Source organism: Rhinolophus ferrumequinum, chromosome 4, assembly GCF_004115265.2.
Source record: "Rhinolophus ferrumequinum isolate MPI-CBG mRhiFer1 chromosome 4, mRhiFer1_v1.p, whole genome shotgun sequence".
Classification (NCBI taxonomy): Eukaryota; Metazoa; Chordata; class Mammalia; order Chiroptera; family Rhinolophidae; genus Rhinolophus; species Rhinolophus ferrumequinum.
Window position 1 is genome coordinate 96,770,405 of NC_046287.1, and position 19,153 is coordinate 96,789,557.

General features: G+C 34.8%; 1 protein-coding gene across 1 annotated transcript in view; it reads left to right on the forward strand.

Annotated features, from left to right (window-relative positions):
- Positions 1-19,153, forward strand: part of SGCG (sarcoglycan gamma) — an 88,503-nt gene that overhangs the window by 59,066 nt on the left and 10,284 nt on the right. Inside the window, exon 6 of the mRNA XM_033103868.1 lies at positions 8,551-8,623. Coding sequence (XP_032959759.1) covers positions 8,551-8,623 — 73 coding nt within the window. The remainder of the gene's footprint in view (positions 1-8,550; positions 8,624-19,153) is intronic.

Sequence of the window (19,153 nt, forward strand, 5' to 3'; positions counted from 1 at the left end):
TTATCCTCTTTTAAGATGCCATATTCTTCTTTCCTTTCATAGGTTTGTTTGTTTAACGCATAAATTTCTTCCAAACTCCTCCTCTCTCCAGTGAAACTAACCAGAGCAAATGCACCCCCACTTGCAACTACTGTATACTTTCCTTGTCTTTGTGGCATTACAATAATAGCAGTTCTTGTTACCAGGGTGACCATGAGTACTGAGGGTATGAACAGTAAACATTTTGACCCAGACTAACTTTTGTCAGTGTTCCAATATGGTGTTGGCTTCCTTAAATTCTGTGATTAAAGAAATGCAAGAAATTGCCCAATTCTCACTTCTCTTCTTCTTTTTTCTCCATATCCAAGGATCCAAGGTCTGACTCTCTCTACATATTATCTAGCTCAGCTTTTCTCAACTTTAACACTATTAACATTTTGAGCTGGATAATATTTTTGGTGTGAGTAGGGAGCTGTCCTGCTCATTGAAAGAGATTTAGCAGCATCCCTGACCCTTACACATAGATCCAGCAGCATTCCTCCTCCTTCCCCACAAGTTGTGAGAAACAAAATGTCTTCAGACGTTGACAAAAGTCTTTGGCGGGGGTGAAGGGGGAGGGGGTAAAGTCATCTCTAGTTGAGAACTGCTGATTTATCTTAAAACATTTCTCTAGAGTTTCTCTCTAGAATTTATTAAGATTTATTTAACGTTTATTATGTGTTAGTAATTACGCTAAATACCAGGGGTGCCAATGAAATGTATTCAAGTGGACACTTTGGTCAACGTTGCTCAAGCAGTAGTTCGCCGTAATCAGAAGTGTCTGGACGCTGATGGTAACCACTTTGAGCACCTCTTGTAATTGCAGAAGTCAAACGTGACTTGTATTCATCTTTTCTTATCGGTATATATTGAGTACTACAATTTTAATACAGTTTTCCTTTCTTAAAATGTGTATATATTTTTTGGCACCCTCTGTACTTATAGTTCAAAATAAGTATGACATGCTCCCTTATAGGTGATGTTTATATTTTAGCTGAGATGTAAAACATTAATTAATTTGTTGGACACAGTCAGCTAAGGACTGTAATAAATGTCTGAGCCAAAGGCTACAGGATACGCCTGTAGAACGGGATCAGTTGTGCCAGAGTGTGATGGAGAGACAAGAGTGGGTCCGAGAAGATTTCTCCAGGAAAGAGAAATTTGAGCCGGTCTTAAAAAGATGATGGGTTTCTACCCACTTTGTCAGGAAGAAAAATTAAGGATTATCATTCTAAACAGACTGCAGAGTATGGATGGACAATAATAGACAATTGCTTAAAATAATAATGGCTAAGTTTTTGAGAACCAGACTGAGTTCCGATCCCAGCTGCCTCATTGTGTAGATGTGTATAGACCCTGAGTGAGTGTTCCAGCTCTCAGTGCCTCACACGACAGCTCCACGCGTCTTTACCCACTGATCTCTCACTGACTGGAGGATATTGCACAGAATCCAATGAAACAAATACAAATTGATTGTAAAATTAAACTGCATGGCTTGCCAAAGACACAGGGTTTCCGGAAATCAGAAGTTATGTAAAACTAGTGGAATCCCTAACAAAGCCAGTAACAAAAAAGACAAGACTTGCCAGCCACTGTAGAAGTGAAAATGAACAAAGATGATGAGCTGATACAGACTTCAAAGGTTGATAATTTTAGTATCACAGGATTAAAATATTCGCCCTTGGGAAGACTGGCAATGCCCTCAATTTGACAGTTATTATGGTTTTACTGCAGATGTTAAATGCTACGTGAATAATGTCATATTGTGCCACTGTGGCAGGCAGAATTCTAAAGATGACCTTTGCCCTTGTAAAATTCCCTCCCTCTGAATATGGATGGAATCTGTAAATATGATGAGATAGTACTCCCATGATTATGTTATTTATATGGCACAAGGGAGATTACCTGGGTGGGCCTAATCTAATCACGAGCTCTTTAGAAGCAGAGTTTTCTTTGGCTGATAGTAGCAGGGGAAGTCAGAGAAAGTCAGACTACAAGAAAGATTTGTTGCTCGGTTGCTCTATGAAGATAGAGGGGGCCACGATGTGACAATATTAGAATTAGAATATTAGAATTAGAATATTGTGGCTTCTAAAGACAGAGAGGCCTTTGTCTGACAGCAAGAAAACGGGACCTCAGCCCCAAACCTACATGGAGCTCTAATTTTGACAACAACCTGACTGAGCTTGGAAGCAGATTCTTGCCCAGAGCTTCCAGAAAGGATCCTGCCTGGCTGACGCCTGGATTTTGGCCTTGTGAGACCATGAGCATAAAACAACCCAGCCTAGCCCACTTGGTAGGACTTCTGACCTACAGAAGTGTGAGCTAACAAATGGGTATTGTTTTAAGCAGCTAAGGTTGTCGTCATTTGTAACACAGAAATAGAAAACTAATACAGCCCTCACACGTTTCCAACTGTTGGAAAAATTGCACCGAAAGCAAAACCTGGTTTATTCTTTATTTCATATGATTTCATAATTGCTACGATGATAACTTTAAGTTTTGTTACATATAACATACGTCGATTTTTATAAACTTTAATTTTTCAAAATAAATTCCAATTAAAGCTTTTCTCCACTACTTACTATAGAAGTTTGGTTTCTGTTTTAAATGGATTGATTCCAAGTAGCCTTTGGAGTTTGTTGGATCAGCAAAAGCAGCAGCAGCTAACAGCCAAGGAGAGAGGAGTGATAAGAGAAGAGGGACAGCCAGCTTCCCTCTGGGGACTGAGAAAGAATTAAATGCTTTGCTTCACTTTTCTCCCCTCTGGTCACTTGCATAACTGCCCTCAGTATGGAGTGAAGGGCAGGGATGAAGTGGCTTCTTCTTTAAAGTGGTTCACCTCAGATCCCTGATTTTCACCAAATCCTAACCTTGACTCGGATAAAGAAGTATTTTCTTGCCATTACCTTTGTGTTATGTACTCAAAGAATAAGACGAAGCCTCTCTTTAACTCTTAAGCAGCTTCCATATAGACTGTAGTCAAGTAGGACATGGAATAATCATTTTTAAATCGAAATGATAGAGGATATTAAACAACTTGACAAACTCAGTTGGAAGTTGTCCAAGGCCTTTAAGAAGTCTCATTTTCCCCCCTAAAAATAGGATTGGTCACCAAGCGACCCAAGTTTGCACGACTCTTTTACTAACTCCAGTTACAACAGAACATAGTATTTGAATAGCATCAAAATGTCATCTTCAAAAAAAGATATTCTATTCCATTGCCAGGACTGACTTCTGGCAGATGATAAATTGTTCGTTTGGCTGCCCCAAAGTACTTTACTTCCTTGGCAATGATTTGCTAGGCTGGGTCCATTCCCCAACATTTAGTAAGAAAAACAGGGACCTAGAGTGGTATCCATTTTCTCATCACCAGCATGGAAAATACGATCTAGAGATAAGCCAGTTCAATTTATTTATGCCTCTCTGTGCAGCTAAGCAGGATTACATAAAGTCGAAAGTGATGGTGTAGAAATGCTGAAGTTACCCCCAAAGCCACTGACAAAAGAGGGCCTGGAGAGTAGGATTTAACAACTGAAGAAGTGAATATAAACAAGGATGAGAAGTCAAGTTCCCTTAAAAATACATGATGACAGATATCTAGAAGGTGCTTATAAGTCACCATGTCCTTCAAGCACATATCCAACACATTCATCTCCAGACACTTTATGATGCGGCTCTGTGGACAGTTGATGACCTGGTCCATCAGTTAATGTTTCCACTGAAAGGAACAAAAGATCCAATTAAAGCTGGCTTAAACTATAAAGACATAAAGTATCTCACAGGAGAAGTGTGGAGGTGGGATATTTTATTCCAGCTTTGCTTCTATTCAAGTATGTAGACATCCCCTTTTTAGTTGAATAATGGTTCCATTAATTAGAAGCATCACTTCCCTGTGCAATGACGTCCCTAAACATCCATAAGAGGACTGTGATGGCCTTTGGTGATCTAGCCTCTTAAGTTACCCTTGCAGCCTGAGTTCTCCTCATGTGAAATTACTTGCATTTCTCTTGTAAGTGGACTTAGCTAGAATTTATTGTTTTAATCCAATATCATAGACTTTGATTTTTCAGTGAGGAATTAAACACATTCACATTCCTTTTGATAACTGCTCTTTTTGGGCTTCTCTGTGTCATATTATTTAATGATTTTTATTTTTTAATCTTGTTGAATTTGAGTCTGAAATAAGCCTGGTGTAACAGGAGATACAAAGGAACCAGATCATGCAGGGGCTTATCAGCCATTCAAGAAGTTAGGATTTGTTTTAAGGGCCAAGGAAAGACATTGAATTGTTTGAAATGGCATTCCTCAGTTCGTTATACGTTTTAAGGTCAATATGACCATTACAAGGGGAAATTGATTATTTAGAGGAAAGAGCGGAAGTGGTAAGACCAATTAGGATGACGTTGATTGTAGTACAGGCAATAGATGATTGTGACCTGGCGTAGGTGGTAGCGATGGTCATAGAGGGACGCTAATGACACCAAACTAAGAACTAATATAGTATAGAGACACATAGCTCAAACGGGTGGCAGGCATGTAGGAAAGAAATCAAAGATGAGAAGATCATATTTGTTTCTGGATTATGGCACTACTCTCTGGGTAATGGAGAGGCCCGGGAGGAGAAGAATACATTTGCAAGATAAAGAGAATTGATGGTTAATGTTTTAGCTACAGGAATTGACGATATCTATGAAAAAGCCAACTGGATATGTCCAGTCAGCTATTGGACATGTGAGCTGTCTGTTGTTCCTAGCAGAAGTCTCGACTAGAGATATAAATGAGGGCACCATCAACCGGCTGAACTCTGAGAGATGCCAATGTTAGAAGCCAGGCTAAAGGGAGAGTCGCCATCAGCAGAGAGAGAGAAGGGACAGGCAGGATGGTGGCAGGGATATTACAAGAGCCGTTTTCCCAATGCCATTCTGTGTTCCTAGAATTTTGAGTCCAGGAAACGTGAGGACAGATATTACCCTTGTATTTATAATCATGGAGGTCATTATTACAGTAACAAGAGCATTTTCATTGGAGTATTAGGCAAAGGGCAGTTTGAAGTGGCCGCAGAGTGAATAGAATGGGAGGAAGTAGAGACATCATGTGGAAGTTCTGCTGTAAGAGGGGAGCAACAGAATTTTTTTATACCACTTGAAAAGCCCATTTCAGTCCATAAATGCTCAATGAATGTGTGGAATTAATAGATAGTTACCAGTGTAGATACTAATATCTAACCAATGTCTGGGTATATACTATCCACTGTTTGAACAGAAGTATTAATACTAAATTCTGCATATTTTTGTAACTGAAGGAACCTAGGAGTAGGAGAATGTTGGGGACAATGGAACAACTTGGAGCAATTTCCCCTCCAGTTGTTGGGCTCTATCCATGACCTCCATGATGCTGGGCTTTCTCCCAAGAACTTTTCAATTACTTCACCACCATTTCAGTCCATCTTGTACCACAATCTGACTGCAGATCTTCACATGAGTATCGTTCATCATAAATTGTTCTAAGATCCAGAAAAGAATGGTGTCATCCAAATACTACTGGTACTTTACAGTAGAAATGACCAGACCATTTACTATGTCTAATCTTGGTGACATATTCTCAAAAAACAAAACAAAACACCAAAAAAACAGTTAACATTTTAAGACTGGGTTTTTTTTGTTTGTTTTTTTTTTGCCTTTTTGATTATACTTTCTTGTATAAATCATATTTATACAGGGTCATATTATACAGTCATTTTAATACACGATTTATATGGTAATATTTTATAGTGGAATTTTTTCCCCTGCCTAAAATTTAGATTATACAACCTCAAATAATATGTTCTATTTTCCATAAGGAGCAGATGTGACACCAATTATATTTTTTATATAATCTCGGTTGGTAATATTTAAATATGAGTGCAAATATAAAGGAAATATAATTATATCAAAAATCAGCAACCATTTACTGAGAATTATTTTATGCAACCATTTAGGAAACATTTATTGTATTTTATGAAATCATTTAGGAAATAAGATGAGTATTTATGCAACTAGAATACATTGCAGTGTCTATCTTGTCTTAGAAAGGGTATATGTTTATAGAGTGTAAAATGTGTTGACACTTTTTTTTCTGTCACATCGTTTTTATTTATATAAAAATAAAGAAGTAAAATAATTACACAGAAGTTTATGGCCCACATTCCTTTTCACTCTACCATTCTATTAGTTATGGAAAGGAATCATCATTTTTTAATGATTTATAAAGCTCATCTTAGGTTTCTCATAACAAAGCAATGCTTATGTTTCAAGTAATACTATACAAATCACAGACAATAAATGCACTTAGTGTATAAAACTATATTTAGCATATCTCTACTTGTCTTATTAATGATTGATGTAACATGTATTTTTTATTTACTTAAAAAAATATTTTGCAAATCAGGAGAAGCAAGGGAGAAAGTAAAGAATAAAGGGAGTGTAAGTATCATACAAATTATTGTGTTAAATTATATCCCTCTCCACACCAAACATAAAATGTTGTCTATACTTCAGGCAAACCAGACATTGTACTTTAAAATTTGATTGGCCCAGTTTATTATGGAAACTCCAATGCTTCTATAGTCTTATTTACATAATGGGCACCATTATGATTTAGGTTCTTAAGTGTTGTTTTAAGGAGATGTGTGCTGTGATAGCAGGTATGAGGATATGTTCTCATCTGAATATAATTTGCATGAATTATAATTTTCATGAAACATTAACTTCTTTATTTCAGTTGATTGTAGTTTTTGTGTTGATCATGCTACCAAATCTGGTTTGTAATTTTGATATTTCTTTTTGTACTAATTTACGCCTCTTTTACTTACGTGCCAAAAACTGTTATTTCTTGAATGAGAATGTGTGCTTTTGTCATGTCTTCATATTCAAACAAAACTACTAAAGAAGCAGTAATTATAATAACAAGCTAATATAGGTAGTAATATTGTGAAGAAAATGTGAGGATATTGTGAATTGTTAAATTAGGAAGTGCTGATGACAAACTTGTTCCAGCTCATGATTTCTCACCTTCATGTCTCGGAAACATAAACCCAGGCTTTCAGCGGCAAGCATCAAAACTAGTACAAGACTAAATTCAAAAATAAACACTTAAATTGTTTCCTAAGGAGGAAAGTCTGCACAATGTGAAAACATGTGCTGAGTTCCTTTTGAAACCAAGAGGGAGAGAAACAAATTATTTGCAAACTGCAGCAGCAGACCCCAGTGTCTGGGATGGGACCTAAGCCAGAGGCGGGGCCTAAGTCAGGGGCAGACCCAAAGCTTGGGGTGTGGCCTAAGTCAGGGGTGGGGCCTAAGCCAGGGGTGGGGCCTAGGACAGACACAGGGACCTAGGTAAATCATCAGTGTGTACAGGCAATGTGGTGCTACTTAAATCTGTGCATGCCCATAAAACTAAACAGGAGAAATATTTTGAATATAATATGAAAGATAAATTTGTACTTCCATGTTGAATCCTTTACTTTTACAGTGAACTGGATTATTCATTCATTCCATACACTGAGTACATTTCCTTGTCCCTGGGCTACTACTGCTGTCCTTGTAAATCATTGTCCCCAACCTCCATATAATCACAAAAGTCTATTCATTTTAAGGTTCAGAGCTAGTGCATTTTACTATAGAAAGCCTTCCCCGGTGCCTTAAAGTAATTCTCCCTTGCACATAACCCTTAGAATAACTTAGTTGTACTTTGCTACTGGCCCATTACTTTCAATCGTATAGTATTTGTTACTTATGTATGAGAAACCCTATAGCATATAGATTACAAGTGTGGGCTTTGAATTCAAATCACAGCCCTGATCCTTAGCTGTGACACTTTAGGTAAGTTAATTAATCTTTCTGTTCCTCGGTTTCCTCCTCAGTAAAATGGGAAAATAATCTTACCTTCCTAGTAGAGTTCTGAGTATTAAACCAGTTAGTTTATCAAAGAGCATGTCACTGTCACCTTTGCATCTCTGCACCCCCACCAACACTCTGTCCTGTGTATAATTAGGTTCTCAGACTAGTGAAACAACTGGGAACATACTGATTGCTAGAAATTAGAAAGACAATTTTAAATATTTAAAAATTGTGATAGTTCTATAATTTCCTAATGGGCCTTAAGAAACAAATGACACATAATTTTTACACATAAAATCCAGAGAATGAGTCAAATTGCTATTATCTAAAATATATGGACTTAGCAATTTTCAACTGAAATTGCTTCTTTTTCAGTTTGAATGCTAATATTACTTTCTCTTTTTAAAATAAGCCTGCATATTTGAAATTGCTTTAAAAAAATCATATTTTTTTTTATAGGAAACTAGTGAAATCGTGGTATCCTTGGAAAAGCAAGAAAACAGTTGTGCCTATTTTTTTTCTGTAACTCAACCATCTGTACAAATTCAGCCGCAAAGATCAAAACCTACTTGTGCTTTAATATACAGTCTAAATGTTTTTGGTGTCATGTATTTTACTTTTGTGAAATGATGCATCTTTGGTTTTTGTTTAGGGCCTGAAGGGGCTATCTTTGAACATTCAGTGGAGACACCCCTCGTAAGAGCCGACCCATTTCAGGAGCTGAGGTAAAAATTTTGTTCAAATATAAACACACTGTCTTACAGAAGATACTTGGATAGGTGCTCGAACAATATTTTAGCAGTTATTACTAAATTCCCTCTTATTCCGTTAGTTGTCTTTATTCTCATGACTTGTTGCTGATAACTAGTCTTTACTTACTAAAATTCCAAGGAGGTAAAAAGTCCTGATTCTCCACCCTTATTTTCTCTGCATTCCAGGACTCCACTCGCCTTGCTGCCTGCTTCATTCAATTCAGGTCCTATAGCCTATTCCTGCCTCCAGTTTTTTCCTCTCTTATCTGTCCATCACACCAAAATCAGAGAGACTGCTAAATGCACTAAGTATTTAAAGTGTTTCATTGATTCTGCCTCAGCCACAGGAAAGTCGAAAGACCCCACTGAGAGCTCACAGCCCTCCTGGAGCAGGGCCTAGACTGGCTCTCCAGCCTTGAGCTCTGGCAGCACCTGCTGCCTGACCTGCCCTCCCAGACTTGAGTGGCTGCCATCCTCTCGCACTCCATCCTTTTACACAGGTTGTCCCATCTGACTGGAGTGCCCTTTCTTCCCTTGGAGACCTCATGAGTATCTGCTTATCCCTCATGTTTTAGTTCCCTTACTGTGGGCTTAAGATTCATGTATTTCATAAATCTGTCATTTTCCCCCCAAAAGCATTAGCATAAGTTTCCTGAAATGGTTCACAATTTTTAACACTAAATACTGACATGTTCATGTTATATTACCCATCTCAATTACATTTGCAAACAAGGCCAAACCTTTGAACCTTTTTAGTAAAAGAGAATGGTGCCAGTCTAGGCTTGACATTTGCAAAAGGCATACATTACATTTTTTTAAATAAGTGCACTATTAGTAGAGATAAGAGCAGTACAAACCCAAATGCATGATAAATCCATATTTGCAAAACTATTGGAAATCATATATATATATATATGATTTATATATCTTAACTGTGGTAAAAGACACATAACATGAAAGTTACCCTCTTAACCACTTTTTAGCATAAGTTTAAGTACATTCAGATTGCTGGGAAACCATCACCACTATCCATCTCCAGAACTCTCTTCATCTTGCAGAACTGAAACTCTGTCCCCATTAAACAACTCCTTATTCTCCTCCCCCAGCTCCTGGCAACCACCATTTTACTTCCTGTGTCTATGAATTTGACTATACTGGGTACCTCGTGTAAGTGGAATCATACAGTATTTGTCATATCACTTATCATAACGTCCTCAACCTTTGATATATCTTTACATAATATCAGAATATATAAAATCACATCTTTCCATATATAAATTCTTTGTACAGAGTTTCTGTGTGTCTGTATGTATTTCACTTTAATCACTAGGCTACTGAATGTACTGATTTACTGCTGTAACTGTTTATTCCAATAGTATATTTGTATTTTATAACAAAACCAAATAATATCTTTTAAAGTAAGTGTCCTGAAGTCTAAGATAACACTAAACTCATGTTTAGCATTTGAACTTGAAATACATACAAGACAATTAACATAGTCTATGATATTGTGTATAATAGGAGAAATAAAGTATAGTAGGAATCCCAGCTTTCTACAGACAAGCCTGGTGACTTTGGCCAAACTAACCTTTTGAGACTATTTTTTCTCATGTATAAAATGTTGATAGTATAAAACATCTCAGAGTGTTTTAGGAAATTTTTTTTTTTTTTGATTGGAGAACAGTGTGTTTTTCCAGGACCCATTTCTCTCCAAGTCAAGTCGTTGTTTTCAATCTAGTTGTGGAGGGCGCAGCTCACTGGCTCATGTGGGAATCGAACCAGCAACCTTGGTGTTATGAGCACTGCACTTTAACCAATTGAGCCAACTGGCCGCCCCAGGAAATATTTAATAAGTTATTAGGTTAAAGTATTTTGTTAGCTGAAAGTCAAATACAAATAATCATTTTGAATCATCATTATTATACCAAGTAGATATTCACACTAAATAAGTTAGGAAATTCAGCATTTCGCTTACCTTTAATGTCTAATTAAATATTAATTAAAAGCTAATGGGAGTTCAATTCATCTTACCCATGTAGAGAACATTTGTAACATAAAAATAAATTGTGAGAGGGGGCCTGATGGCTCAGTTGGTTAGCGTGCATGCTCTCAACAAGGTTGCCGGTTCAATTCCCGCATGGGATGGTGGGCTGTGTCCCACCCCCCCACACACACAACTAAATATTGAAAACGGCGACTAGACTTGGAGCTGAACTGCACCCTCCACAACTGGATTGAAGGATAACGACTTGGAGCTGATGGGCCCTGAAGAAGCGCACTGTTCCCCAATATAAATAAATAAATAAATAAATAGTGACTATAGCTAAATTATAACAATTTCATTAATCTTGATAAAGGATCATAAGATCAATATTACATAACTATTATAGGGAAGAACAACATTTTACTTTCTCAGGATAGAAAAATGATTCAACATCTTTAAAAAATAATCCCATTGAAACCGTTTTAAAATTATAAAATAATATAAATAGTAGAAATGTCAAACCACTTTTTAAAGTAATGTCACTGTTTTAAAATATATAGATCTCAAAATTAAATAATTCATCTTATGGTGTCCTGTTAGGACATAAATCCTCTAGCTTATACAGCAGGCCCTTTACTAAAAAAAGGCATGGTGGAAGACAAATGGGTAAAGAATTGAACAGCCATGGGGAAGAATTAGCAACCCCTACACATTCACTCCTAAAACTCTAAGTAGTAGAGCAAAGTGATTTTAAAACAGGTGTGAATAAAATGTTCAAAGAGGAAATAAACTTGAATATAAAGGTAAGGCAGAGACCAGATAGTATGAAAATGGCAGATTTGGAAATAACAAAATAGAAATTCTAGAAATGAGAGATGAAGTAATTAAAATAAAATTGGTGGCAGCCAGAATTTGGTTTGTCATACTATTCTTCAACAAGAGGAGTCAGGATGCCTCAGAGAAATGGTCCCTCCTAGGACTGGAGCAGGAACTGTAGAAGGTAAATTTCGAGCATCTAATAGCACCACTAAATAAGTGCTCACTTATTGGCGGATTCTAAAGAAAAGAATAAGTGAATGAACTAATCAGAAACAGTTTGGGAGACAATGAGGAAAAACTGAGGGTTGCTAGATGGGCGGGAGGGGTGGGGGGTGGGGGGGAGGGTGAGGGGATTGGAGGGCAGTCGGTGACCACAGGATGGCCACGGGGTTTGAAAATTAATCTGGGGAACGTAATTTGGTGGTTACCAGAGCGTAAGGGGGTTGGGGGGTGGGGGATGAGGGTGAGGGGGATCAAATGTATGGTGATGGAAGGGGAGCTGACTCTGGGTGGTGAACACACAGTGTGATTTATGGATGATGTGATACAGAATTGCACACCTGAAATCTATGTAATTTTACTAACAATTGTCACCCCAATAAATTAAAAATAAATTTAAAAAAAGGACACAAAAATATACATACTATATTTTCCCATTAATATGAAATTAAAGAATAGCATAAATAACCTATGGCAAAGGAAATCATATCATTGGTTTTCTTAGGAGGAAGATTATTATTATACATTTAAAATTTGAGCTTCCAGTTTATCTAAAATAAATATCAAAAATAAAATCTTTCAGTCTCTAAGAAAAAAAAAAAAAATCAAAAACTGAGCGTGTGTCCAAAGGACCTGGGAGCCAACTGAATGAGCTCCTAGTGGCTAAAGCTGGACAATGTAAGCAAAAAAAAAAAAAAAAAAAAAAAAATTAATGTAATGTTGAATTATAACCCAAAGTTGGTGGGTACCAAATCTCCACAATTTTTAGTTTCAATCAGATACAGTTGAACAAGTGATGAGTTTTATTTCAAAATTACATTTATAATATGGCAGAAATTACATCTTTTGCAAATACTGAAATGTATGATAAAACATTTAGATGTTAACTTAAAAATGGGTACATAGTTTTTCAAAATTCTTTCAGGACAGCCATGAAGAACAAGCTTTAGAACATGTGGGTTTCAGGTATGAACATATTCAACTTTACCAAACGTGGGCAATGTGTATCTCAAAGTGTTTGCACTAATTTCTAATTCCATGAGCATTATGTAAGAGTTTGTCGTTCCTCACATTTTCACCAAGACGTGATGATTTTTCAGTCACTGTTAGATTTGATGATTTTGTTTTTCATTCTGATGAGTGTTACATTGTGTTGTTTTACTTTTCATTTCCCTGATGATTAGTGTAGGTAAGCATCTTTCATATTTTAATTTTGTTATTAAGGTTGCTCCTATGAATTGATTTGTAATCTCCTTTGCTCCTTTAATTACTTTTTAGAATGAAAAATGAATTTGTAGGGATTAAAATATTATATATATTCTGTATTAATCTGTGTACTGTATTAATCTTTTTCCTATCATGTTTCTATTAATTTTAATGCTTATATACTCAAATTTATTAATCATTTCTTTTATTACATTTTAAATAATGGATTTTAAGCCATTATTTAAAAGACTTTCCTTACAGAAAGAGGAAATTGTCAGCTACGTTTCTTGTATGGCTGTATTTTTTACATTTAGATCCCTGATCCATTCAGAATTTATTCTTGTATGAGGTAGAAGGGATGAGACAGAGATCTAATTTAACTTTTCCAACTGGTCAACCAGAGATGCCAGCAATTAGATTATTTATTAAAAACTCTACCTTCTGAAATACAGTTTGAAATACAACCTTAATCATGTATTAAATTTCCCTATGCTCGTAGGTCTATTTCTGTACTTTCTACTCTATTCCACTAGTCTCTCTATTCAGGTGGCAGTACCAACCTTGTTAATTAAATAGGCTTTAGAAGAGATTTTAGTATCTGGTAGGACTACATATACACACATACACACACACACCCTCTTAGCTCATCTCTTTCAACATTCTCTGCCTATTCTTGCTTATTTTTCTATATGAACTTGAGTGTTAACTTGCCTAGTTCAAGAAAAGCTTATTCTTTTATTAGGATTATGCTAAATTTATAAATTAACTTAGGGAACACTGACATCTTTACAGTGTTAGTCGTTTACCAAAGAACATGGGACGTCTTTCCATTTGTTAAAATCTATTTTTGTACCTTTCAGGAGTATTTAAAAGTTTTCTTTATATGTTCTTTTTTTTTTCACGTTTCTTATTAAGTTCATCCCTCATTTTCCATGTTCTGGAATAATTTGTAGATAATTGGGACGCTCTGGTCTCTAAAGGTTTGGTAGAATTCTCCCTGGAACCATATGGGCCTGATGAATTTTTTTAAGATACGTACTTCCTAGATAGTTAATTACGTCCCTTATGGAAATTTGTCTATTTAAACTTTTTCCCTTTAATAAGAGTCAATTTTGATCAACTATATTTCCCCAGGAAATTACTCATTTAATTTTGGTTTTCAGTTATATTTATATAGTGGTCTGAAAGCAGTCTCTTAGGAATTTTAATTCCTTCTGTTTCAACGTTTTTTGAAACAAGTCATTGATAAAAAGCAGTGTCTGTAAGTGCATGATTAACCAGTGACACACTGAAATGATCTAGCACAGTTTGTGTAATCACATTTCTCATTCCAAGTATTTATTTTTCATTGATCACAGGTTACTATCTTAAGTCAACTTAACCTAAACAGTGAAAACAATTTATACACCCTGGTAACGGACAATTTATTGTGTGGCTTATTTTCTTTAATTCTAGCAATTCTAAGGAATAACACCGTAAAATGTCAAAAGGAAAAAACAGTAAGTTTAGTCAATTAGACAACTGAAAACAGTTTGAAGAGTGTGAAGTTTCATCCAATAACAAAATAGCAGTCAATACTCATACAAGAATTCATTGATGACATCTTCAGCTCCTGAGCTGTATATAAAGTGCTGTTAAATCAGGAATGTGAAATACATGTAAAAAGTGAATATTCCAAAAGTAAACTTATAACTTGTCCTTTTAGGAAAGGCTTACAAATATATCGGTTCTCATTTTCTTTTAGCTAAAAGGAATTTTTTAAGATTTAATTTTTATTTTTTTTGCTTTGTTATTTATTTTTTATTAAATTTATTGGGGTGACATTGGTTAGTAAAATTATATAGGTTGCAAGCGTACTGTTCTATAATACATCATCTATATATTGCATTGTGTGTTTGCCACCCTAATTTTTATTCTTAACAAATGGAAACTTAATTCTTTTTAACAATGAGAGGTAAGATACAAAGGACTGAACAAAGTCCTAAAATAGAGGTCTCAAGATAACTTCCTGTGGTAATTAGAAGTTTACGTTCCCATGAAAAATTGAATTGGGCAGATGGTTTAAGGATAGCCATCTGATCCAAGTGACATTAGTTATCCTGTAATGCAATAATCTTTCACAAATTTCTACTCATTGCAATGACATTCCACTCCCTTCTAGACTTTAGAGATTATTATGCCTTCTGTGAAGTATAGCCTGAGTGAGTTTAGATGATATTTTTATTTTTCATAAATTAAATAAATTATGTCTATTTTCAAAGCAAAAGCAAACTTTCCAGAAGTAGTAAAATCACAAGACTAATTTGCATGATTGTGGAATGGTGCCAGCATTGAGAGTGAGCAGTACTTAAAATGATGTCATGTATGCATCTTTTAGAAGATATGTTCTGTCGAACTGTATGGTTTTCTTCTGAGTTGTAATGACAGATGATTCAATTCAAATGAAAATAGTTGAAGTCAGTAATGATGCATGTGAGAAGAAACAAAAGGCAATAATATGAATAAGTGTCAAACTATATCTACATTTAAAAGATTATTTTCTATAAATTCAAGTTAAATACTTGAATATTTCAACCGTATACTCATCAAAAATCGTAATGTAGACATTTGTAGTATAAATATGACTATGCCTATACAATGCTATTGCATAATTCATTAATAAACCAAAATGCAACAAGCTCTTTAAGCTTTTGTGTACAAAAACACAAGTGTTTTTGTACAAAAAAATTAAGTATAGCAATGAGACTATAAAAATAAACCTATATCCAGATCTCCATAAATATTGTACCTGGATGGTGGTCAAGTCTGATGGGCAGTGGATTGCAAAAGACAGTGAATGCTTCACTTGTTAACCATTCATTTATAGATGTTGATTTTTAAATCTTGGAAGTATTTGGTCAGTATGAAATTTAATTTATCCTTGTGGTGTTCTGTGAAAATAGACCTTTAGGTACTTGGGTCTATGAGAAAACACTGCTTGGGCATTAAGAAGGGAGTGAATTTTCTCAAAAACTCTTTTGTTTTTCGTATTTAGGTCTTTAACCCAAGTGGAATTTGTTTTTCATGTGGGCTATAAAGTAGGCAAATGATTTTTTATGCTTTTCAAAATAACCAGTTGTCTCAAAAGTCAATCTGTTACTTGCTTATTTATAATGCTGCTTTTGTCATATGCACAGGGGTGTTTAATGGGCTGTCTATTCTGGTCCACTGTTCGCTTATTTTCTTTCTAAAGCAATTTCTCCCAAATAGCTATACAATATAACTTGGTATCTGCTAGGGCAAGTTCCACTACCATGTCGTCTTCAGAATTGTCTTGATATTTTTATACTTTCATTTTTCCATATCAATTTTATAAATACTTTGTCACATTTCATGAAAAATTGTATTGGATTTTGAGTTGGAATTTCATTGAATTCCAGGGAAAATTCCTATTTTTATAATAATAAATTCGCTCATCCATAGATGTGGTTTATCTCCCCAGTCACATAGTTCTTCCTTTATACCCTACAATATTTTGTGATATTCTCCTTTCGGTGTTGGCCTATGTTACTAAATTGCTCATAGTTTTAATTCTACTGAAAATGAGTTCTTTTTCTATCACATCTTCAAAATGATTATCATTGACTTTTGCATGATTGTTTTAAGTTGGCAAATTTGCTGAACCCTCTTATTCATGCTAACATTTTGACTGTGAAACCTATATGATTTTTCCATAAAGGTGGTGATACTATATAAAATAGTCATCCTTTTTAATTATTATACTTCTATCCGTTTTGTTGCTTTGGCTAGGACTTCCAGTAAATGTTGAGTAGTAAGAGTAATAACACACATCTGTGTCTACTTCCTGACCTTGAAAAAAGCTTCTAAAGTTTCATATTAAATAATGTCTGCTGTAGGTTTTTGGTAAGTATATGTTATCAAGTCCCATTTTAGTTTCAGTTCCCAGTTGTCGTTTTTCTGGTCTTCGAAATGGTGTGTATAAGAGCAATTGAACGTTTGGTATAAACTCATCTGAGAAATGAAAGAGCCTGTGCTTTGGGGGAAATTGCATTCTTTTTATCACTGCCAATTCAATTTCTTTAATGAAGTTCCTCTAAGATTTTTATTTCTTTAGTCCATTTTGCCTCTTTATTTCTTGTTAGAAACTTTTCTCTGTCACTTGAGATTTCAAAATTATGAGTATAGAGTAATTCCTAAATTTTTATGGTGAATATATGTTCCTTTTTGCTTGAAGGCAAGATATACAGATATATACATGATATATAGATACAGATGACTAGTAGGCCAATCTTATGAATTATATTGTTAATATCTTCTATATTTCTTAAATTTGTCTTCTGTACATTCAGTTTCTCAATGAGGTTTATTAAAACTCCCACTTTATATTTTATATTGGTGATTTTTCCTTTTACATTAATTTTTAGAAGCATACAAGTCTGTGCTAACTGATCTTGTGAATTCTTCCTTTTAATCATGAAGTCATTATCCCTATTTTATCTGATATTAATACTGCTGTACTTGGTTGTACATTTTTTTGCACTGATTTACCTTTTCCCAACATTTTATTTTCAATTTTTTTGCAGCATTTTCAGTTATTTCTCTAGGGGTGAAATTTCTTGATTTAAGATTTTCTTTAAATCCTCTGCACTTAAATGTCTATCTTTTAATGAGTGAATTTAACCATTTACATTTATTATGACCAGTGATATGACATATTTCTATTATCTTGTGTTATGTTTTATTTACTGTGCTTTTTCTTTTCACTTTTTCTTTCTGACCTTTTGTTGGATGAATATGTTTTTCCTTATTCTCCCCACCTGTATTTCCCTCTGTTCTGTTTTTTTTTTATTCTTTTAATAATTGTCCTTTATTTTTTCTATGCATGGAGATAAATTAGTACTTTCTAAGTTTAAGAGATTGATCATGTAATTATCAATCTCTCCCCAAATAATACAAAAAAAATTAGAAAGTTATTTCCCTTCAAACTTCCCTTTCCATGTTGTTTTATTTCAACTTTGCTTATACTCATCTCCCTGCTTTATGTTTTCAGGCAGTACATATATAATTTTACCAACACATTTTATTGATTTTTCTAATGCCCCCCACTGCTTCTTGCAAAATACTCTTTTCTTCTTGTTTTAATTTCTTTAAATACCTTTTTCAGTGAGGATCTGTATAGTTAGTAAAATTTTTCCTCTAGGCTTGAAATGTTTGTTTCTTTTATGGTTAAATGATAGTTAAGCTGAGATCTATTTCTAGGCTGACAAAAATTTTGCATCAGCATTTAAAAGATATTGTTCATAATTTTGGTTCTTTGTAAGCAATCTGATTTTCATTCTGAATACTTTAAAACTTTCTTGTTAATCTTAATGTCTTGCAGTTTCACCACAAAGTGTTTGGGTGTTGACTATATTTTAATTCATACTTGAATATCGGTATACTTCTTCAACTTTAGGAACTCATGTTATTTTTTAACTCTGGAAAATTATTAGCCATCATCTATTCTCTGGAATACGGGGGTTCTTAACATGTGGTCTGCGGATCTCTTGGGGGATCGAAGAATAAAATTTAGTGGGTTAATGATTTTGAATGTGAAGAAATTCTTCATTTTCACTGACTTCTAGCTAAAATTTAGCATTCCTTCAACTATAAATGATAGCCAACAAATCACAATAGTATTGGAAGTTCCTTTGACTTTTTCATCTGCAGAAGTCAGAGATGTTTTCATATCATGTAAAAGTTGTAGCATAAGGAAAATAGTGGTACTGTAACAGTTATATAAGATGTCAGAGGGGTAGTAGCTTGGGGGAGGAAGGTTATCACTTTGTAAGGAGTGTAAATGTCCAACTATTATGTTGCTTTGTACACCTGAAACTAATAATTTAAAAAAGTTGTAGCAAATATCTCAAAATATAATAATTTTCATGTTCTTCATTGCTTTGAAATTACAGTAGTCGTAAGACCTATGACTAGATCTTTTGTAATGCATTACTAAATAAGCTCACAAATTTAAGGATATTTTTACCCTTGTATTTCCAAGTTACTTGTTTCCTTTGAAATTCTTTGAGCTTTATTTTAGGCCTTTAAAATCATTAAATCCATGGACTTCACCAGAGTACCAAATGGTGGTGGCATAAAAGGAAGTTAAGAACCTTTGTGCAAGTCCCCCTCTATGATACCTGTTGAGGACATTGAAGTCCCCTTTTTATCATCCTTGCCTCATATATTTAAGACTTTACATTTCTTGTTTTCTCATGGAATTACCAAATATACAT